The 24,563-nt window shown below is 41.8% G+C and overlaps 1 protein-coding gene across 7 annotated transcripts in view; it reads right to left on the bottom strand.

The window, feature by feature from the left end:
* The window catches only part of phf12b (PHD finger protein 12b), a 90,354-nt gene that overhangs the window by 43,040 nt on the left and 22,751 nt on the right, over positions 1-24,563 (bottom strand). For 6 of the 7 annotated variants that reach the window (XM_077610594.1, XM_077610600.1, XM_077610598.1 and 3 more), the window contains 6 exons: positions 17,890-17,962; positions 13,195-13,648; positions 12,952-13,072; positions 12,741-12,873; positions 12,503-12,667; positions 3,227-3,370 (listed from right to left, as the gene is read on the bottom strand). In XM_077610594.1, the coding sequence (XP_077466720.1) occupies positions 3,227-3,370; positions 12,503-12,667; positions 12,741-12,873; positions 12,952-13,072; positions 13,195-13,648; positions 17,890-17,962 (1,090 nt within the window). The remainder of the gene's footprint in view (positions 1-3,226; positions 3,371-12,502; positions 12,668-12,740; positions 12,874-12,951; positions 13,073-13,194; positions 13,649-17,889; positions 17,963-24,563) is intronic. The other variant, XM_077610597.1, reaches the window with a different exon arrangement.

The raw sequence follows: 24,563 nt of genomic DNA, 5'->3' as shown, positions 1-24,563 counted from the left end.
TCACGGCCACATCAATCTGGAGCTTCTTCAATTGCTTCTTGGTGGCATCACTAATGTGACAACGTTATGAATCCTTTTCAGGTTGATCCGTAAAACCTCTATTTCACCGGCATGCCGCTCTAATTTTCAAACTTTCCCCTGTAGTGACGTTCAATTAGAGGTGCCGTTCAATTAGAGGGTGCCGTTCTAGTTTTCAATTCTTCCCCGAAAGTGCCGTTTTATTAGAGGTGCCGTTCAAATAGAGGTGCGCTCAAATAGAGGATATATTTTTAATCGTGATCTTTTTTTTGTCATATGGCCTGGGCATAGTTGAACAATTTATTATAATTTTCCATAGTTAGTTCATTTTGTTTTATTTTTATAAAAAATGTTGTTTTTTAAATGCCCAGCAAGGACAACTATTTTAACCCAGATACCATATTTTCAAACCTATAAAACCTAAAAGTCTCAGTTGCGGGTATATTTTCTGTTTTTTGTCAATACATAGGGCGCTTCGTCGGAAAAGGGGCTAGCATGACACTAGGCTAGCTGCTAACATACCTATGTTATGCTAGCCACTAGCGTATGTTAGATTAGCCGCTAGCGTGTTTTTTAAAGACAGCTTTATTGAGGTAAAAGGTACAAAAGTTTTCTGTATCTGATATAAAGAGTTCCGCGTTCAACATGCTATGCTCCACTGTCAGTCAGAGTTGTGTATTCCGGGAACCTGATTCCAGGTTTGGCGAAAGATCGAATAACAGTGCTGACCGACACTTGAGCCCAGTCATCCACAATCCATTATAACTCGCGACATGCATGACTCCCAATCCTTTGATTCTTCTCGCTATTATATGGGCAGAGCTGCCAAACACCGAAATTTGTATTTCAGAATGGGTGAAGAGAATTTTCAGATTTTGGGAGATATCTTCGTACCGTCATTCTCTTCCTTGATATGGCCGAACACCCCAGCTTTTCTACCTGACATTACTGAAGCATTATCACTGCCTAGTTCAACACAATTTTCCCAACTGAGATCATATTTCAGCAACTCTGCACTTAGTGTTAAAAATGTTACGGCCATTTGCAGACGCTTCCGTATCCACCGAAACAGATATAAGTGATGTTGAGATTTTCTGGTTTCCACTAAAATGTCGCAACACTACGGGAAAAAACGTATCCGAGTTGTTGTTACTGCCGTCCGTACGGAGTGTGAACAATCCTCTTGCATTGGCAGCAATACGACTTGAAATATTTTCCACTTTTTGCAACATTAAGGCTTTGGTCTTTGTGCGGGCGGATGCATGGTCTTCCACAATTTTTGAATCCGGAAAGATGGCTTTGAATAGTGTCCACAATGATCAGTAGCACTCAGCGGCACGTTATGCTCCGCAAAAATCGGCCATTTTCATCTCTGCTACTGGTGAGTATCAGTATCACAGTTCTCTCGTCTCCGCTTGGAAGCCATGGCTATTGTACGTCTATGCTGCTTCAAAAATCTATCGAAACTACATCCACGTGACATAAACGGATGTGACCTACACGGATGTCCCATCTGTTTAGGTCACGTGGATGTAGTTTCAATTTGTGCCATCCTAAACCGGTGAATTTTAACTGAAAAAGTTATTAAAAGCAAACGTAACGTTTTGAAACACCGATCGCATCAGACATTGCTTGATTTTTTTATTTTTGTAGTTTTCAGAGAAAATGCGGATTTAGTAATTTGCTGTAAAGGGGCGTAGTAAACTACGGACGATTCTTAGTACAGTGGTACCTCGAGATACGAGCTTAATGCGTTCCGAGACTGAGCTCGTATGTCGATTTTCTCGTAACTCAAACGAAGGTTTCCCATGGAAATGAGCTAAAAACTAATTAATTAGTTCCAACTCTCTGAAAAAACACCCAAAACATGATATTGGATTGGAAAAACATTTTTATTTGTTCTAATTCACCATCTATTAACAAAGTAACAAATAACTAGTGGTTTAATATTACTAAAATGTGTTTAATAGTGCTAAAATTATACGGATTTCGCAGGGGGAGAGAGACGGACAGAGGGGGGAGAGGGGGGCTTTTGCACGGCAACGCGCTCGTAACATAACATGAATCAATTTAAATGAACTTGGATTATGATGCAGACACAGAAAAATAAGTTTAATCTAACCTAACACTAAATTTAATTCTAATTTAGTTTGACATTTTGATACCTTTCTTCTCTCAGGTTGGCTCTATTTGCCCCGCCTCCACACTGACTTTCAGTCAATATCTAGGGTTGTTTGATTTTGTATTCCCTTCAAAATATTCCCAAAATGCACACAAATGTCCTCACAATAGGATAACGCACGACCACTTGCCAACGAGAAGTAGTTTATACGCCATTCGCACTGACTAACGGGGAAAAAAACCCACAGAAAATGCAACGCTCCGTCCAGTGCTCGCAGAGACATTACACGAGGGAGTTGCGACCACAGAGAGATTACACGAGGGAGTTGCGACCACAGAAACATTACACAAGGGAGTTGCGGGGAGAGAGACAGTGCCCATGATGTTCTTATGACCAGCCTCTCGCGTCCGCTGTGTGCTCGTATATCAAAATTTGTCTCGTATCTCAAGATAAATATCTGCTCAAAATTTTACTCGTATCTCAAATTGCTCGTATGTCGGGGCACTAGTATGTCGAGGTACCACTTTATTTGGTAGCTCTGTATCGGCATCGACAAATCATTTCAAATCGTCACGTAACTCGTGCGACGCTGCCTGCCCGAACTACTATGTTGGCCATCCGTTAGCAATCCATTAGCAAAGCTGTTAAAATGTGTTCGATCCGTGGCTTCAGTTAATTTTCCAAGCGTTCCCCCCGCATTCTGTTGTCATTCAGGTCAGGCATTTCCTCTGTATTTCTTTGAGTATTGATTGTGTTTTGGAGTGTTAAAAGCACTGCAAGCACACGGAAGTCAAATCCCTTGCCACTCCCCTAGGATGTTTTTGAATGGATTTATTAATGCTGGAATGCGCGGGGAGGCTATATTTAGGGTGATCGTACACTGGGTTGATCGCAATAAGTAATGTGCCGGCAAGAAATAAAACCAGTCACTCAAGCGGTCAGGGCCATACAAAAATTGAATTTAGTGCACAAACAAGGTGCACCGACCGATTGGGCACATCGACCATTTTAAAGAACATTTTAGACTTTTAAGTGAGCCTTATCTTATAGGTGTGAAAATACGGTATGTCTAGTTTTCCCACTTACCTCCTGCTGTTCAGCTTCTGTGGTGAGGTCCTTGGCAGACTGGTGTTCAGGAACACCACTACAAACAAGCTCCAACTGGCGCACTCCTGCAGGATGTAGAATCGAGGGTGGATTCCTGTACTGAGACTTTATTGCACCTGGAACCTAAAAAACAAGCAAATTTTGAGAAAGTGAGAAATAAAAACTTTTTATGTTCGTCGTTTTGCAGTATTGAACAGGTCTTTAGCCCACTTCTAACATAATGTTGTCAGTGTTTTTTTAGGCGCCGTAGAGTAATAGAGCAGCGCATTCCTTTTGCAAATGAAGCATACCAACTCTTCTCATAAGTGAGGGTGGTCCTGTAAAATAGGTCTACATTTGTGTGGAAATTTTTCTTTTTTTAAATCTCCTAATTTTTTGGTATAATGTGATCAGGTTGTTTGGTGCATTGTGGGATGCAGGAAATATGCATATTAAAAGGCATGAATGTATTGTTCCTCATTAAAACGTAAAACCAACTCATATAGTAGTAGAGTCGGACGAGAAAGCAGTGAAGACATGGGGCTTCAAGTTGTGCCAACCCCAATTTGCGGTTTAAACCTGCCTTAAAAAAAACTTAAAACACCAGACCTAAAAAGTTTGACTATTTTCACATGGACCTGTTCACAAAGAGGTGAACTTCGCCCGATCTTTCCATAAGAATGACTGAGCAATTAAGGGAAGTTTCTTTTTGACCAGATCATGGCACCTACCTGTCCCAGAGCTGCCAATCGTCAAACATCATATTGTGGGTAAAGAGAATTTTCAGATTTTGTGACCCTTTTTCGAAGTGGAATTTACCACTGACGCATACTAAAATAAACCTCAATATTATCAAATTTTCTAATAATTTTTGAATACAGTCCTCCCTGCATTAGGGTTATTGAGTGCGTTATCCCAAGTCAGATATTGTCTCTTCGTCAGATTCGTTCGGTGTCCAAGGTACATGGGGATGGGGAGTTCTGACTGGTTTTTATTTTTTTCCTAAAAATATGGTTTCGAACAAGGACATGACACCGTCTAGACCAGGGGTGTCAAACCGGTCCTCAAAAGGGCCGCAGTGGGTGCAGGTTTTCATTCCAACTCAACAAGAGGATACCTTTTGCAAGGTAATCAGTTAATTAAAGTCAGGTGCTACTTATTTTAGAAGACACCTGATTGGTTAAAATGTACGCGTTTTTAGATCATTTCAAATTGTGTACGCAACTTCAGGGATTTTTTTAAAGTAATTTTTTTTGTAAAACCGATCTCGTTTTACTCATTTCGGCTCTAGTCTGGATCGTCTCGGTCACTGGTAGCAGACGAAAACGTCATTGTCGACTGCTATTATTGTCATGCTTTAAGCATTACCACTGAAATTTCCCGAATACGGGATGAATTAAGTTATTTGATCTAATCTAATCTTTCACACTTCCACCCTTTTCACTATACAGTGGTACTTTGAGATACGAGCTTAATGGGATCCGGGACTGAGCTCGTATGTCGATTTACTCGTATCTCTAATCAACGTTTCCCATACAAAAGGACTAAAAACAAATTAATTCGTTCCAACCCTCTGAAAGAAAAAAAAACCAGGATATTGGAATGGAAAAACATTTTTATTTGTTGTAATTCGCCATCTATTACCAGAAATATCCAGTGGTTATGATGTTTAATAGTACTAAAATTAAACGGAGAGACTTTTTGCACGGCAACGTGCTCGTAACATAACAAAGAAATTTAAATGAACTTGGATTACGAAAGACACACTCAAATGAATTTAATCTCACCTTTACGCTAAACTTAATTCTAATTTTGTTTTAAAGTTTTATACCTTTTTCCCCGCCCACACCCTGATTTCAGCTGTTTTTTAAAAGGAACCTATCGAGGGTTGTTTGCTTTTGACTTCCCTTCAAAATATTCTGAAAATGATGCACCCAAATGTCCTCACAATAGGATAACACACAACCACTTGCCAATGGGAAGTAGTATACTCCTCTCGTATTAGCGAGCACTGACTAACGGCGAAAAAAACGCAACGACCTAACGGCCAGTGCTCATAGAGACATTTACACGAGTGAGTGGCGACGGAAAAGACAGTGCCCATGTTGTTCCCAAAAGCTGCCTCTCACGTTGGCCACACCTGGCTGTATGCTCGTATGTCAAAATTTGTCTCGTATCTCAAGGTAAATATTTGCTTGAAATTTTACTCGTATCTCAAATTGCTCAAATGTCGCGGCACTCATATGTCAAGGTATTGCTGTATAAATATAGTGTGTCAGCAACCAATGTAACCAGACAGTCAAGCTGTCAGCGTCTTACAGCGAAATCTACAGAATCTTGAATTTAGTGCATAGTGATGAGGCACCCTGTCAAATTTGGAAAAATTTTAAGTGGGCCCTATTGGATTGGATTGGATTGGATAACTTTATTCATCCCGTATTCGGGAAATTTCGTTGTTCCAGTGGCAAGAGGGTGAGGATGCAGGAATAGGAAGGGCATTTTAGACATAAATAGATAGGTAATAAGTAGGTCAAGAAATAAATACATGAATAAATATATAATTAAATAAGCGTGTTGCTTAGCACATATATACATACATACATACACATAAATGTACATGCATGCATACGGTAGGTCTTAACACAGCCATTTTTTTGTTAAAGAGCCTGACAGCTGATGGGAGGAAGGATCTGTGTGAGTAAATATGTGCCACGTTGCATTTGTATGTCTTTTTTATCGCTTAATAAGGGGATTTGCAATCATTATTAAGGGGAGCAATTTTTTTCCCCCAAGATGGCGCCGTCACGTGGCAGCCGGTGGCAGTAGCTCTGTCCACTCTTATGTTTTTTGTGTTTTACAGCCTTTCTATCTTTTTTTATTACATTTTAATAGTTCTTAATACATTCCTTTTTACTTTACTTTGTACTTTATACTTTTTAGTTTAATCTTTTTACAACTTTCTTTGTTCTGTTAGCCTGGCTTCTTCCTGCTACTTCTTTTTTGGAACCATTCAGCCATGCCTACGCTGTCATACACATAGGACTAGCTGTAAACAATACGCAGCAGGAGGAGCAACATCTCAATGCCGCTGGAAATCCGGAGCTAGACAAAAGTGCCGGGAGAAGAAGCGACGCTTCTTACCCACCAATCCATCTATTATTAAGGGGAAAGTGAGATCCCTCCCCGATAAGATGGAAGAGCTGTCGGCGCTTACCAGGTCGGAAACGGAGTCGAGGGGTTGTACTCTGCTCCTGTTGATTCTTTAGCTCCAGAATACTGAGGGATTGTGCGGATAAGCTTGGAAGAGTGACTGCATATTTTCAACCTCGGTCAGTCTGCAGAAGTTACCCATCTTGTGGAAGACTTCCTGTGTGTGGTTCCAGTTTTATCCAACGCTACAACGTCATTTTCTTGAGTCTGTATCCGTTTTTGCTACTGCAACCAAGATGGCGCCGCTCAAGTGGCAGCCGGTAGCGGTAGCTCTGTCTGCTCTTGCTCGTTTTGTGTTTTTGCTGCTTTTCTGTCTTAATTATTTGATTTAATGATTCTTAATGATCCCATATACTTTGCTTTGTACTTTGTGCTTTTTGCTTTGTTGTTCTGCGGCCTTTGCGACTGTATTGTCTAACTTGTAACTATGTGTAAACTATGCCTTTCCTGTATCTGCATTCTCACCCTCTTGCTACTGTGACAATGAAATTTCCCGAATACGGGATGAATAAAGTTATCCAATCCAATCCAATCCAATCCAATCCAATCGGTTGACAGGCCTGTGTCTACTACCCATAAATGATCTAGTCATGATAAAATTTAATGATTAATATCTATGAATAATACATTGCCCCCTGAACCTAATAACGGGTTGTGCCAATTTTGGCAGCAATAACTGGAATCAAGTGTTTACGATAATTTGTGATAAGTCTTTCGCAACGCTCTGGAGGAACTTTGCCCCACTCTTCTGTGCAGAATTGTTTGAATTCTGCAATATTAGAGGGTTTCTAGCATGAACAGCCTCCTTCAGATCACACCACAGCATTTGAATCCGGACTTAGACTTGGCCACTCAAAAACTTAACTTTTTTTTTTTCTTTTGAGCCACTCAGACAGAAGTGGACCTAGTGGTGTGCTTTGGATCGATGTTATGCTCTGAGACCGCTGGAGTTTGAGCGCACAAACTGAGGGCCGGACTTTCTACTTCAAAATTTGCTGGTAGACAGCAGAATTCATTTTTCCATCAATTACAGCAAGTCGTCCTGATCCTGAGGGAGCAAAGCAGCCCCAATCCATCACACTGCCACCACCATGCTTCATTGTTGTTATAGTGTTCTTTTGATGGAATGCTGTGCCATTTTTTCGCCAAATGTAATGGGCCGCAAACCTTCCAATAAATTCAACTTTTGACTCATCAGTCCACGGAATGTTCCTCCAAAAGTGTGGAGGATCATCAAGATGTTTTTTGGAAAACCTAAGATGAGCCTTCTCTTTGGACAGCAATGGTTTTTGCCATGGAACTTGGCCATCGATGGCAGCTTTGGCAGTGTTTTTTTATTTATGGAAGAGTACAGTAATCCCTGAAAAATCCTGGTTAATGTGGACCAGACATGGGCGTAATAATCGAAAAACTGCGCAGTAGGATCATCCCTGTTAAAAGAAAAAAGGAAATAAAATAATTTTCTTCAGTTCTGAATCCTAATAGAAACAGTGGCTTCTGGTTACGAGTTTCAGCGTGGATTTTCACATTTTTATGAACATAAAAAAATCTTCAGTGCTGGGTCCTAGTAGCAAGCGGAAGGGGAGTTGCTTCCACTTGCAAGTTTCATCGTGGATTTTTCAATTTTTATGAACTTAAAAAATAATAGTAAATAAAAATAATTAAAAAATTCCACAGAAAAATATCCACAATGAAGTGAAGCCACGAAAGTTGAACCGCGGAATGGCAAGGGATTACTGTAATGAATATTGACCCTAACTGAGGCCAGCGAGGTCTGTAGATCTTTCACTGTTTTTCTAGGTTCTTTTGTCACCACTTGGGTGAGTCGTCGTCACACTCTTGGAGAAATTTTAGTTGGCTGACCACTCCGGGGAAGGTTTGTCACTTTTCCCAGTTAACTCCATTTGTTGATTATGGCTCTGACATTGGTTCGCTGGATCCTGAAAGCCTTAGAAATGCCTTTGTAACCTTTACCAGACTGATAGGTCCATCACTTTTTGTTGCATTTCTTCTTGAATTTCTTTGGCGCGTGGGATGACGCTCTGACCTTGTAGCCTACTTCACCTTGTCTCATACATTCTATTTAAGTGTTTTCTAGATTCAACCCACGGGGAGGTAATCAGCTGTGGGTGTGGCCTGTGAAATTGAACTCAGCTTTACTACATTTGAGATCAGTCAGTTATTTTGTGATTTAACAAAAGGGGCAATTACTTTTTCTCAGAGGGCCAGACAAGTTTGTAATTATTTCTGCCTTGGTAAATAAAATCACCATTTAGACACTGCATTTTCCATTTCCTTGGGTTGTCTCTTTCTCATACTAAAATTAGTTTAATGGTCTGAAAACTGTGTGATAAATACGAAAAAATCCCAGAAATCAGGAAGGGGAGCAAATACCGTATATACACACTGTGTTCCAAATTTTTATGCAAATTGTATTTAAGTGTCATAAAGATATATAGTTTTTGGTTTTTTTTTCAATTGAACTAATGGATTGTATTGTGTCTCAGGCCTCTTTGGATGACTGAAATCAATCTTAGACACCTGTGATTAGTTTGCTCCATGAGCCCAAATAAAGGAAAACTACTGAAGACGGATGTTCAACATTATTAAGCAAAACCAACATTTTCAACAAAAGTGTGAAAGATATAGGCTCTCTGCTGCTGAAAAGCATGAAATAGTTGCATGCCTTCGACAAGGTATGGAAACCTTTGAAATTTCACGAAAACTTACCGTATTTACTCGTATATAAGCAGCTTTTGTCAGACACAAAATGATGACTGAATTTAGGGTCCGGCTTATATGCGCATAAAAATATGACATGCAAAAAGACTGAAAATTTATGGCGGCGTGACACAATGACGTCACAACAAAATGGCGCCGTTGCGTCAGGGCGTGACGTCATGACGCAAGCAAATGCGGCCGATATTTATTTCAAAATAGAGAAAAGCGAAACAGATGAAATTTATTTTGACGTCTATGAATGAAATTCAAGGAAAAAAAACGTACGTATCTTGCATAAAACGTTAAAAAACTCATGTTCCCGTCACTGCTCGCTCAGGGCACAGCCATGTTACCTAGGTCCCGGGCAGCCATCTTCGCTAGGGTGGTGCCATCTAAACCTAGTTAAATGTGCTATGACTGGACAGAAGTGAGGAGCCTTGATTTTGAAATAAAACAAAATTCCACTTTTTTTTGTTGTACTTCTCGTTCGAAAGTGACAACTATTGTAGTAATATGAAGCATCGAAAGAATTGATATAATTTGACACTAGAAGCAATATAGTTGCCACAAGATCTTACACTTCTGGTAAGAAAATAGTAATTTCTGTTATTTCTTTTTTTAAATTGAATAATTTTACATTTTCCATTTACAAAGACAGGCATACTAACTTCCCTATGACATTGACCCTAATAAAGTGATTTTGATTCATACAGTACCTCAGAAATACCACTTGTGATGATTTTTCTTAAGATTTTCCCTTCAAAGTAACAAATTTGTACTCCCTATTAAAACCATGAATATGGAGGTGAAAATTGGGAATCAGGGGGGCGGCTTATACGCGAGAAATTGTAAAATTAAAAAAATTCAAGGCAATTTTCGGGGTGTGGTTTATACGCACGGGCGGCTTAAATGCGATTAAATACGGTAAGCGTGATCACCGTACTGTTCAGAGATTTGTATCTGATTCAGTGCAGACACAAACAATTTTTTATAATCTATACAGTAATACCTTGACATACGAGTGCCCTGACATACGAGCAATTTGAGATACGAGTAAAATTTTGAACAAATATTTACTTTCAGATACGAGACAAATTTTATATACGAGCATACAGCAGACGCGAGAGGCTGCTCATAAGAACAATATGGGCATTTCTGGGTCGCAACTCCCTCGTGTAATGTCTCTACGAGCACTGGGCGGGGCGTTGCATTTTTTCCAGTGTTTTTCCTCCCTTAGTCAGTGCAGAATGGTGCACGTGTGGCGGAGCTTGCTCGCCAATACGAGGGGAGTATACTACTTTCCGTTGGCAAGTGGTCGTGCATTATCCTATTGTGAGGACGTGTGTATCATTGACGGATTGATTATTTTGAAGGGAAGACAAAAGCAAACAACCCTCGATAGGTTCCTTTTAAAAAGTCATGGTGGGGGCGGGGAAAATAGAGCCAAGAGAAGAGAGAACGATATAAAAATTTAAAACAAAATTAGAATTAAATTTAGTGTAAGGTTAGATTAAATTTATTTATGAGTGTGTCTGTATCGTAATCCAAGTTCATTTAAATTTGTTTATGTTATGTTACGAGCGTGTTGCCGTGCTAAAAGTCTCACTCTCTCTCTGTGCCTCTCTCTTTCCCCTCCGCAAAATCCGTCTATTTTTAGTACTATTAAACTTCATAACCACTAGTTATTTGTTACTCTTAATATATGGCAAATTTGAACAAATAAAAATGTTTTTCCATTCCAATATCCTGTTTTTTGGTGTTTTCTCAGAGGGTTGGAACAAATTCATTTGTTTTTAGTTCATTTCTATGGGAAACGTTGATTTGATATACGAGTAAATCGACATACGAGCTCAGTCCCGGAACGCATTAAGATCGTATCTCAAGGTACCACTGGATATGGATTATCTTCTGACAATGTTTTGAACGAAAGTGATCAACTTCTTTACTTTTACGCTCTATATATTATCAATGTCAAATATTTCCACGTTCGTTGCCCTTTGTAGGAGTGGACATGTTTTCACGGCATAAAGCATTACGTTACTGTTAGGCATCAGTTTCAGACGGGCATTTTCTGAACATGTCCCTTGCTTTGGTTTTGACCGTTTTTAAGCATACATTTGAGCAAACTATTGTTCACACATTTTAACCCTGAAACAATTTCAGATACCCATTGTTGGAGTAATCATTATTATAAATGTGTTTGCAATGAATATAAAGCCTTATAATATACATGCTTACTATATTGATCAATATATTTGCATATTAGGAATAGTAATGCTCATCCTAAATGTGTAACTATATTAAACAATATATATATATATATATATATGTGTTGATCGCTTTTATGTTAGAGTTTGAATTAATATGTGAAGACAAACGCTTATGCCAAGGTCGCTCTCCAGGACAGCTGGGTCCAGCGAGAGATACAAGTTCGCAAGGACATAAAACAATACACTGAGTTCTTGCTCCGAGGACTGAGTACTGGAAGATACGCCTCAACCCTTTCCCCAGATACAAGTTCGCAATGAAGATCTGTGAAGGATGCTTAAATTGTTGTTGATTCAGCGGATGGCTATCAATCAACTCGCATATTGTTTTTCCTTTGTGACGCTTGATATGGAATTGTTTTGTTTCTTGCTTACGCAATTGGATCGATTACTCGCATATTGTTTTAATTTGTGACGCTAGGTTTGCTTGATTATGGAATTGTTTTGTTTCTTGCTTACGCAATTGGATCGATTACTCGCATATTGTTTTAATTTGTGACGCTAGGTTGACGCTAGGTTTGCTTGATTATGGAATTGTTTTGTTTCTTGCTTACGCAATTGGAATCGATAACCTTGTAATTGTTTTGATTTGAAGCCTTAAATGGGCAGGACATAATGCCGCTCTTTAGAATAATCTTGTGGGGCGAGCGGCCGGATGTATTCTCTTCTTGCAAGAATTAAATGTGATGTGACTACAGATGCCTTTTTTATTGAAAGCTGAATTGGAAAAACCTAAGGATAAACGTACAATTGGATGAACCTAACACCCATTCTTTAGCAATCTCTCACTTCAATGACATCCACAGGCAAGTGGTGCCTAATGACGTTGTCTCTTCTCTCTCGTTGCGAGCTGTTTTCTCCTGCCATTAGGGTATCACACTTTTTATTCAATCTCACAGGTTATTGTCGACATTTAAGCCGGCCCGGTCTCTTTGCAAGATACCAGCAGATGTGTTTTTTATCCAACTTAAAAGGTGTGGCAAAATTCAATTGTCTTAGACCACAAGAAAATACAGATTCTCTTAATATCAAGATTTAGATACACATCGTTTTGGCTTAGTACGGAATCACAGTTTACCTTAATAGTCCTTTTTTTGCACTGCAGAGTGGTCCTAGAGTTTGGTGAAAACTGCCGATGAACCCGGCGTAGGAAGTCCAACTTGACAGCATGTTGGGATATTCTGTCCTGAAACTCATCAAAAAGCTGGCACCGACTGGATAAGCTAAGGTTCCTTTGATTAAGCTGATCAACACAAAAAGGGTGGGAAGGGATGATAAGTATCGCAACAGAGTAAAACAGTTACTACACTGCTCACCACTAAATGTTCAACATGATTTGGGCACATCCATTTTCCAGTAGGTAAAGCTGTAAGTGGTGGGTCCAGACAGTCAGTGTGGAACAGGAGAGGACAATAGTCACACTGGATCAAAGGAGCCAACCTGCAACTCCTATGGGAAGCAATAAAACACAATTACGGCAAAATAATGAAGAATATGACTTGACTTGTGTATATTTAATTCCCATACCTGTTGCATGAAAAACAGACTTTAACTGGTAATGGTACCAGACCGTTAGGATCTAGTTCATATTGTGGTCGTCTATATGGCCTCCCAAGTAATTCTTCCCTTTTTCGTCGTTTACTGCTGCCTGAACACATAGATTAAGGATTTCTTATCACTCAATAAAACAGTGTAAATGCTAAATACGTTACAAGAAATAACCTAGTTAATTAACTTGCTTTTGACAATGTTTACTCTAGGTAAGCTGACCTGGCAGTGCAATGGTACACGTAAGTTCACTGGGTAGCTGGAACTGTGTGGGATTGCGCTCCAGGGCGGCTGCTATGAGTAGCTGAAAGGGCCTTTTAAGACGTTGGATTGGAGATGACAATGCAGAGCTCTCCTGTTCAATGCCCTGAATATCATCCTCAGGTTCAGCTACCTCCTCTTCGCCATCATTCTGCTCCTCTGAGGGTGTAGGGGTCGAGGAACTATTGGAAGTTGGTGTGCCTGGCCGACTGCTTGGCCTGCTGCTACTCCTACGGTCCAAGAGTCGAACCTGGGCCACACGAAGACCTGGCCCTGCTGATCCAGCCCCTGGAGGAAGGCCATCAAGACGAAGTGCGCCAGCACCTACCTCCAGCTCCATAGCTGGAGAGCAAGCTCGCTTAGCAAAAGGTTTTTCTAGCAAGCCATTGGTCTGGTCTGACTTCTGCTCTCGCTTCTAAAAGATAAGGATTACAAAGTTATAAAATGATTTTATAAAATGATTATCTTTCCAAGATGTCGGTACCTCCACTAGCAGCGGTCTTAGGCTCTTTCTACTTGTGCACTCTTTTCATGTGTTTTGTGCATCTAGATGCATGTTGTTCGTCAAAACCGAACTTTAAATTCAGCCAGTGGCGGTGCCTCCACTAGCAGTGGTAAGGGGCTCTTTCTACTTGTGCACTCTTTTCATGTGTTTTGTGCATCTTGATGCAAGTTTTTCGTCAAAACCGAACTTTAAATTCAGCCATAACCGTTTAGATTTATTAAATATCGGCTATCCGCAGCAACTTAAGGTTTCTGGCAACTTTCACCGGGAATATAGAATACTGGAGGAGATTGCGACTCTAGAGGCAGCCCCATGGTGTGTTATCGGGTCGGAGAAGGCGCTGGGAAAGAAAACAGAAGCAAGGCTGTCAAGCGGGCCTGTTGTGTAAGATCAGGAAACAACCACTCAAACCGCCGCTGCCTAGCAGATACCTCTCCGACGTCAGATCCATAATAAAAAAATAACGGACGATTTGGAATTAGAGCTCGCTGCTAATTGCTACATTCGCAAATGCTCCATGCTAATAATCACAGAGACATGGCTAAACTCACAAATACCCGATGCTTCCATGCAGTTAGCAGGCCACACGCTACTCAAATCAGACAGGATGTTCAACTCAGGGAAAAAAAAGAGGTAGTGGGCTTTGCAGTTACGTGAATGAGGGATGCTGTAACAATAGCACTGTTCTGGTTAGTCACTTCCCCAGACCCTTCTTTCTGCACAGAGAGATAGCCATTGTTTTAATCACTGCTGTCTACATCCGCCCGGATGCTAAGGTACCGTACTTACGCGCGTATAAGCCGGGTTTGTCGGATAAAAAAAATGATGACTGAATCGAGGGTACGGCTTATATGCGCATAAAACCACGACTTGGAAAAAACTGCAAGTTGACGGCGTTGTGAAACGATGACGTCACGACAAAATGGCGCCGTTGCATGCGCCATGACGTCATGAATGCCGATACGGTCATTTATTTCAAAATAGAGAAAAGATAAACAGATAAAACGCTCAACAAAATTAATTTTGACATCTATGAATGAAATTCATAAAAAAAAACGTATCTTGCATAAAACGTGAAACGTTCCCCTAACTGCTCACTCGGGGCACGGCCATTTTAGCGAGGTTGGGGCACAGCCATCTTAGCAAGGCCGGGTGCGCGGCCATCTTAGTGAGGTCAGGGCGCTGCCGTTTACATGTTTTTCGTCAAATGCGAGTAGCCTTTATTTTAAATAAAACAAAATTTCACCTTGATTTTTGTGTTTTTATTTCTTGTTCGAAAGTGACAACTATTGGAGTAATATAAACCATCGAAAGAATTGAGATATTTTGACATTAGAAGCAATATGACTGCCACAACATCTTAAACTTCTGGTAAGAAAAGGCGATCCATTATCACATGGCCTGATGACGCCCTCCCCGACTCCAAGACCGCTTTGAACAGAACAGTGGGAAGCTTTCCACCATAAGGACCTGGGAACCGTTACAGACACAGTAATGCCTTACATCAAGTACTGCATGGCTACGGTCACTGTGGTGAAGACAATCCAGGTGTACCCAAACCGTACACCGTGGATGACCGGGAACATTGTTAGGGACCCATACCACCCTGGTCACAGCCTCTGGCAGACGCTACAGGTCTCACAAAACACGGACAAATAGACTTAGGGACAGTTTTTTTCCCACAGCCATCAGGGCTCTGAACTTGCATTAGCATGACACAGAATCCCTTCTGTGCAAGAACAATGTGCAATATTTTAGAAATTACCTTGCCCGGACGTGACTTTTTATATTTTTATATTACTTATTTATATTTTTACTGGGAAGTAGCACCACCAATTTCGTTATACGCAGCTGTGTATAATGGCAATAAAGGCTTTTGATTGATTGATTGAACAACCAAGTCTGATCACTCCTCCGGGCCCAAGATGCAGCCTTCAGATCCGACGACATGGCACTCAAGAGCGCAGCTCGTGCCAACCTGAAGAGGCATTAAGGCTGCCAGAGCAGACTACAAGGAGAAAATAAAAGGGGAACTGGATGACCCCTTAACGATGTGGCAGAGCATACAGACCCTCACCAACTACAGGGGTCGAGGACCCAGGGAACTTTTTTGCCGGCTTTGAGCCCCAAGCCCAGTACATACCACACCAAGCTCAGGAAGAAGCTTTACCCACTCAATGTGGAGGAAGATGATGTGAGAGGCCATAGGACCAGGTTGGAATAACAGCCAAAGTACTTTAGGCCTGTGCTGACCAACTAGCACCAGTCTTCACAGACATTTTCAACATTTCACTAGAACAAGCCTCCCTCCCAGCCTGTCTAAAATCGGCCACCATCATCCTAGTACTCGTTGACAATCTAGGCGACTACCGCCCAGTAGCTCTCACACCAATCATCACTAAGCGCTTTGAAGAATTGGTACTGACACACATCAAAGCCTTCTTCCCCTCATCCACGACCCGCATCAGTTTGCATATCGACCGAATAGATCCACCGAAGATGCAATAACCACCGCCCTCCACGCTGCACTGAGCCACCTTGAGAAAAGAGGGAGCCATGTCAGAATGCTTTTCATCGACTACAGCTCAGCCTTAAACACAATAATGCAGGACATTCTTATCCACAAGTTGGCCAACCTGGGACTCCCACCTTCCACATGCTCCTGGATTAAGGACTTTGTGGTCAACAGACCCCCATGTGAAGCTGGGTCGCCACCTCTCATCCGCCCAAACGCTCAGCACTGGCTCACCCCAAGACTGTGTGCTGAGTCCACTACTCTACTCACTCTACCCACACGACTGCAGACCCACGCACCCCGAGAACATCATTGTAAAATTTGCGGATGATACAACGGTGGTGGGGATGATGACAGGGGAGAATGAGACGGCCTACAGAGATGATGTCCTTAGACTCAGTGGTGCGCTCTCAACAACTAGGCGCTGAACATCTCCAAAACCAGATAATTCATCCTGGACTTCCAATGGAACAAGGCTGCTCCGTCACACCTATATAGCAACGGCGAATGTGTGGAGCGAGTGGAGACTTTAAAATTCCTAGGGGTCCACATCTCTGCTGATCTCATTTGGGCGGCAAACACGACAGCACTCGTCAAGAAGGCGCAGCAGAGGCTACATTTCCTGAGAGTCCTCAGGAAGGAGCAACTTAACACCAACCTGCAGAGGGTGATCAACACAGCCCAAAAGATCATCCCCCTACCTACCCTGTCCAGCATCTACAAATCCTGGTGCCTTATAAGGGCAAACAGCATCATAAATGACAATATGCATCCCGGCTTTAACCGCTTCAACCCACTTCCCTCTGGAGGGCGCTACAGATCCATAACAGCCAGGACGGACAGTCAAGTAGTTTTTTTCCCAAGGGCTGTCACCATACTCAACTGCACCTAGGACCTAGGCAAGACTTATTACTACTTATTTATTATGTTCACCACATATTTATCTATTACTATTTATTCATTATTTATCTATCATTACTATATATTGATTATTTGTGTGTTTGTTTGTTGTTGAGTCCATAGACTGAGCAAGTGGTGTGCTCTGAACAACTTGGTCCTAAACGTCTCCAAAACCATGGAACTCATCCTGGACTTCAGACGTAAAAAGACTGCTCTGCTGTTCTCACTTGGAATACATATTTATTCACTTGGCGTATCCAACGCTTTGAATCTCATTTTACTTGTATAATGACAATAAAAGCTGAGCGGAGCTAAGGTACGCTCAGCTCAAAACCAAATTAGCTTGATGGATGGCCAAAAGGGACGGCCTGGAAGCCGAGTGGTTGGCGCATTGGCCTCACAGATCTGGAGTCGTGGGTTCGATCCCAGGTTGGTCCTCACTTTGTGGATTTTGCATGTTCTCCCAGACTTGCGTTGGTTTTCTCCAGGTACTCTGGTTTTCTCCCACATCCCAAAAACATACATAAAAGGCTGCTTGGACAATCTAGATTGCCCCTAGGTATGAGTGTGAGCGTGAATGGTTGTCTGTCTCCTTGTGCCCTGCGATTGGCTGGCCAAGGCCGGCTATCCCTCGCCTGGTGCCCCCAGTTAGCCGGGATAGGCTCCTTGTGTGGCTAACCGGTTCAGAATGAATTAAAAGAATTGCCAAAATTTCACAAATCTACTACACACCCACCTTTTTTCGAACATTGCACCGGTGACACATCCATTCTCCTGGAGGAAGCATCTCTTCACTCAGTGGTGGGTCACTGTGATTCGAACAAATCAGATCGTGAGTCAATTGTCAGTTTTTAAACAGAATATCAAATAGCATTGTCTTTTTTTTTTTTTTTTAATCAAACATAGAAATAAGCCTGTCCCAATACTGTGATCCTTCACCACTTCGTGGCTTCAACATTCGCGGCTTCAGTAGTGCTAAAAGAAAAATCATAAAAATGTCAAATTCCACACTGAAACTCGTAAGCGGAAGACAGGAGATGAGAAATGGCAGGTGTCTGTGAACAGCTTCTTCTTTGGCACTGAAATGGGTGTTACGCAAGGCTGGGTGTGTATCCAAAAGAAGAATGGCACGCTGAATAATACAAACAGCCGAGAAGGATGTTGTGCCTTTTTTTCGGATGACATTTCACATCGCGAACAGAAAGACTATGCCGAGCCTCTTTCAGCATTGCATGGATCTTGAATCGGCGTTGAAAATGCTTCTTAAATTCCCTGCGTTATGTCAAAATTCACGCAGAAAATCGCAAGCATAAGACAAATGAAAAATGGCAAAGGTCAAGGCAGTGAAACAGTACATTGAGGAAGAGTTCTCTCACATGATTCAAGAGAATACAGTCATATCTCTATTTAGGAATGTCTCTAGGTACGAAATTTTCAGGTTACTAAAGCAAATGAGTGCCTCAAGATATGAAAAAGATCCAAGTAAAAACATCCCGAAAAAGTCTTCACGGATCATGCAATTGCCCATTTTAACAACGTTTGTTTGTTACACTATAGAAGCATTGCTAACAGTCGTCAAAGACGATCGTCGCTGGATAGTTTTTCCCCCCCAAAATTTCTGTCAACCAGCAATGCAGAAGGGGAAGTTAAAACCAAGCAGGTAAGAACCAGTAGCGACTAATAAAGTTACATTCCAAATAAATCATAAAATGTTAATGTTTGTTGTTGATTAATGTTAACATTGTTGTTTGAATTCTTAATGCTGTGTTTATTAGATGTGTGTTCATGTGTTCGTGCTGTCTCTCTATGTTGCCCACCATTAGCTTCCTCTTGTTTCCCTGCGTTTCAACATGATGTTGTATGTTATTCATTTTAAGACATTAATAAATACTTTTATGATCATTTTCTGTAATTTGTGTGTGTTTCTGACATCTTTCTTACAAAATTGGGACATTTTGACCAACCTTAAGGGGTTTAGTTGGTAGTTGTGTGAGGACTGTGGAAAGAATTAGAGAATTTACATATAAAGTTCAGTAATACCTTGACATACGAGTGCCCCGACAGACGAGCAATTTGAGATACGAGTAAAATTCAGAGCAAATATTTACCTTGAGATGCGAGACATATTTTGAGATACGAGCATACGAGATGGCAGAGACGCGACAGGCTGCTTATGATTTCAGCGCACTTCAGCGCTGCATCTCCCTCGTGCAAAGATCTCTACGAGCATTGGGCGGAGTGTTGCATTTCCCCGTGTTTCTTTTCCCGTTAGTCAGTGCAGAATAAGAAGGGAACAACAATGGGTCCAAAGCAAGCAGGTGGAATGAAGAGTTGAGCAAAGAAAAGGCGAATGATGACAATCAATATTTAGCATGAAATAATTGAAAAATATGAGTGGTATACCCGTGGCGGAGGTTGCTTGCCAATACGAGAGGAATACTTCAACGATATGCACCATTCTGAAGCAGAAGGACGGAATTAGGGATAAGAAGCCTTACAAAGGACTAACCATAATTTTTCCCGCCTGAGCAGTGACATTCATGACGAGATGAAGAGCCTTCTTTTAATATGGATAAAAGATAAACAGTTAGCAGGAGAAAGCATTACCGAGTCAATAATATGCGAAAAAGCCAGCGGAATTTACATGGATTTGAAAATAAAGCAAGGATCTGAAAAAGGGGAGCCTTCAACACCTTCAGAACACTTCAGGGGTCTCAAACTCGCGGCCCCCGGGACAAGAATTTGTGGCCCCCGTCTTAATATGAAAGATTAATGTTCGTGCGGCCCGCAAGACTGATATGAATGACACTTGTTGTGTTCGGAGCTGAATGAACCAATCACGGTGAGGTATACGGCACTGGAGGGCGGGACATCGGACGGACTGTCCAGTGCCTCGCTCACTCACTCATTCATTCCTCCAATTAGCTGGGCGGAGGAGAAGCCGTGAAGCCGATCACTCCGCTCGGCGCGCACAGTCCTCCGGTGCTCTAAGCATAGAACTGAATGAGGCGCTATGATCCGTGATCCAGCCTGTGTCTGTAGCCATCTCCGCAAGTAAAACTGAAACTTAACAGTAAGTGCGTTAACATGACACTTGAGAAATTCGGAGAACTGCCGTAATCCAATACGATCGGAGAGCGAAAGTGCGCATGCGCCACAGACCCGCGCGACTGAAAGTTAAAGTTCAACCCGAGACTCATTCCAAGTGGAAACACATATTACAGAGCCCCAGAGATGTCTCTTTCAAAGCCTGCCGTGCAGAGAAAGGTCGGTGATGAGCACAGACAGTTTCAAGAAAAGTGGGGAGTGCAATATTTCTTTGTTGAGCACAGGGGCACCCCAACGTGTCTCATTTGCACTGAAAAAGTTGCGGTGCACAAGGAATACAATTCGAAACGTCATTATACTACAAGACATGCTGAGGAGTACGAAAAATACCAGGGAGATGAGAGCCAACCAGGTTGCCAGTCTTAAAACACGTCTTCTGAGGCAACAGGATTTCTTCAAGAAGGCTACCAAAGACAGTAATGCAGCAGTTGAAGCTAGCTACGCCGTTTGTGAGTTGATTGCTAAAGCAGGAAAGCCATTCACAGAAGGTGAATTTATCAAAAAGTGCATATTACAGGCTGCACATATTGTCTGTCCAGAAAAGAAGTCAGTTCAACCACATTAGCCTTTCTGCCAACACTGTGGCAGAGCGCATTTCTGACCTGTCAATTGACATTTATGATCAACTGTGTGAGAAAGCACAATGTTTCAGTGTATATTCAGTGGCTCTTGATGAGATCACAGACATCACAGACACTGCCCAGCTCGCAATATATGTCCGTGGTGTTGATGACAATTTTGAAGTGATGGAGGAGTTGCTCACAGTAATTCCAATGCATGGCCAGACCACCGCTAAGGAAATATTTCACCAGCTGTGTGATGCCATTGAGAATGCCGGTTTGCCATGGAAGAGCTTTGTTGGAATAACAACCGATGGAGCCCCATCAATGACAGGGAGGAAGAATGGACTGGTAGCACTTGTTCAAAAAAAAACTGGAAGAGGAGGGTGTGGAGGAGGACATTGCTCTGCACTGCATTATCCATCAGTAGGCCCTTTGCAGCAGATGCCTGAAGTTTGACAATGTGATGTCTGTCGTTGTGAAATGCATCAACCAAATCAGATCCAGGGGCTTAAAGCACAGAAGGTTACGTGCTTTTTTAGAGGAAATGGAGTCAGAATACGGGGATGTGCTCTACTTCACTGAGGTACGTTGGCTCACCAGGGGAAACGTGTTGAAGAGATTTTTTGAGTTGAGAGCAGAAGTAAAGGACTTAATGGAGATAGACGGGGTTGCTGTTCCTGTGCTAAGTGATCCCAAATGGCTCATGGACTAAGCTTTTCTTTTTGATACCACACATGAGCTTAATGTACTAAACAAGAAGCTACAAGGCCAGGGGCAACTTGTCAGTGCTGCCTATGACAACGTGAGAGCATTCTGCACTAAACTTGTGTTATGGAAAGCCCAGCTCTCTCAGACAAACCTTTGCCATTTCCCAGAATGCAAGGCTCTCGTGGATGCAGGCACACCATTCAGTGGTGAGAAGTATGTTGAGGCCATTTCGAAGCTACAGGAGGAATTTGATCACAGGTTTGCAGACTTCAAGACACACAAAGCCACATTTCAAATTTTTGCGGACCCCTTCTCCTTTGATGTGCAAGATGCCCCTCCTGAGCTTCAAATGGAGCTCATTGACCTGCAGTGCAACTCTGCACTCAAAGTCAAGTTCAGGGAGGTGAGTGGAGAAGCAGACAAGCTTGGGCCATTTTTGAGAGAGTTGACCCCCAGCTTCCCTGAACTTTCCCGAATGTTCAAGCGGACCATGTGCCTTTTTGGGAGCACATACTTGTGTGAGAAGCTCTTCTCCACCTTGAACTTCAATAAGTCCAAGTACAGGTCCAGACTTACTGATGAGCATATTCAAGCTCGACAGAGGGTCTCCACTGCTTCCTCCCTCAAGCCAAATGTGACTCAGCTATGTGAGAAGAAGCGCTGCCAGGCCTCTAGCAGCAAGAAGTAGGAGGGAGAAGCCGTGTTCAGAATATTTCATGTTCAATGTTCCATTCAAGTTCAGAAAGTTAAAGGTTAAAGAACTGTTAATACAGACATTTGAAACGGAATAAAAATAATTAGTTTTCTCTACTTAGCCAGCCAGTGTATATCTACTGTATGCTCATTATTATTATTTATTTTTTATTACTGATTGATTTATTTTTTATTCATCTTTAAGTTAATTTATTTAATTCATTATTTTTTGTTAAAAAATAAAGATATTTGACAATGTTGGAATGTTTTATCAGCACTTTTCTTGTGGAAATCCTGATGCGGCCCAGTCTCACCCAGACTCTGCCTCTAGCGGCCCCCAGGTAAATTGAGTTTGAGACCCCTGCTTTAAAGCGAGTCATGGCTGGTTCGAAAATAAAAATAAAAAAATCTGGACTACACTCGGTTATTAGACACGGGGAAGCAGCAAGTTCCAATTCGAAAGCTGCAGTGAATTCATCAACATCTTTGCCTCGATTATCACACAGGAAAGTTACATCCCCCAACATGTGTTCACATGCGATGAAACTGGTCTTTTTTTAAAGATGCCCAAGTGGACGTTCATCACGGCAGAGGGGAAGGGACTACCGGGCTATACACCTATGAAGGACCGTGGTGACTGTAAAATCAATCCACTGCTGGTGTGCCATTCGGAGAACCCACGTGCTTTCAAGAGACAAAATATCTCGAAAGAAAAACTCCATGTGAGGTGGTGCGCAAATTCTAAAGCTTGGGTTACGCGTGATTTATTAACAGAATGGGTTAATCTGTGCTTTCGTCCGGCAGTCAAAACGTATTCGACCGAGAAAAGCCTGCCAATGAAATGTCTCCTGGTCACCCTCCTGGTCTCGAAGAGGAAATTCTTGATGAATACAACTATATCAAGGTCCTCTATCTACCACCCAACACCACACCACTCCTCCAGCCCATGGACCAACAAGTCATTTCCAACTTTAAAGAAACTAGAAATTTTTGAATGGGCTGCGTAGGGCGTTTAGAGGCATCTTGCAGGCCTCTCCAATGTGCCGTTTCGTCGCAGAATGTTGCATTTGAGTGTGGCCACGGACAGTCGCTTCAATAAAGCTGTCCTGGGGCTCAGCATCAGCGAAAGAAGGTCTTTCCGGAAATGGTTTTCATCTCCTCTTTTCCCAGTAAAAAAAAAAACATAAATAAGTAATTTTATTTTTATATTACTTATTTATGGGTTTTTTTACTGGGAAAACACACTTTGTGGAGTACCACCAATTTTTTTATATGGAGCAGTGTATGATGACAATAAAGGCTTTTGATGGTTTGATGGTTTTGAAGAAACTGTACACGAAGCATTTAAATAAGAAATGCTTCGATGTGACAGATAACACAAATCTAACCCTTCGTGAATTTTGAACCCTGCTGTACATGATGAAATCATTGTCAGGGATGATCATGGTGTCACTTGGAAAGTCCTTGGGGCTGGAGGTTGACGAGGCAGACGTGAACAACATTGTCGCTGGAGAACTGACAACACAGTAATTGATCGAGCTCCAGGAGAGTGAACATTTGGAGGTGTTGCGCGAGTTCAGTAGCGAGGAGGTGGAAGAGGTGGACTGCCTAGCTACAAAGACATGTTAGCGAAGTGGCAAGAGTTTTCTGATATTATAGAAAAGAGGCACCCTGACAAATTGGCAAGTGGTCGTGCGTTATCCTATTGTGAGGACGTGCGCGTCATTTTTGGAACATTTTGAAGGGAAGACAAAAGCAAATAACCCTCGATGGGTTCCTTTTAAAAACTCCGGCTGAAAGACAGGGTGGAGGATAAAATGTAGTGTAAGGTTAGATTAAACTTATTTTTGAGTGTCTGTACAGTAATCCAAGTTCATTTAAATTTGTTTATGTTACGAGCGTGTTGCCGTGCAAAGTCTCTCTCTCTCTCGCTCTCTCTTTCTGTCTCTCTCTCTCCCTCCGAGTGTTATTTTCAGAGGGTGCAAACAAATTACCACAAAACCTCTATTTCAACGACATGCCGCTCTATTTTTCAATTAGAGGTGTCGTTCAATTTCGAGAAGATGCGGTAAATTTTATGGATGAAAAGAGAAACCAGGTAACATATGCATATTTATTTAACAAAAGGCAAAAAAACAAGGCGATTACTGGTAAGGAATTACAAATTCACTGGTGAAAATCAAGTGACACGTTGCTGTTGTAGCGGTCCTCGTCATTCACATCACCTTCCGTATCAGCATTGAGTTTCATCGTCGCCAGCATTGGCTGGCACTTGCTGGAGAAGTTGCAAACCAGTCTGAATCGGGCCGTCTGACCTGAAACAATGGATCTGGCAATT

Source organism: Stigmatopora argus, chromosome 10, assembly GCF_051989625.1.
Source record: "Stigmatopora argus isolate UIUO_Sarg chromosome 10, RoL_Sarg_1.0, whole genome shotgun sequence".
NCBI lineage: Eukaryota > Metazoa > Chordata > Actinopteri > Syngnathiformes > Syngnathidae > Stigmatopora > Stigmatopora argus.
This window is presented reverse-complemented; position numbering and strand designations above follow the sequence as displayed.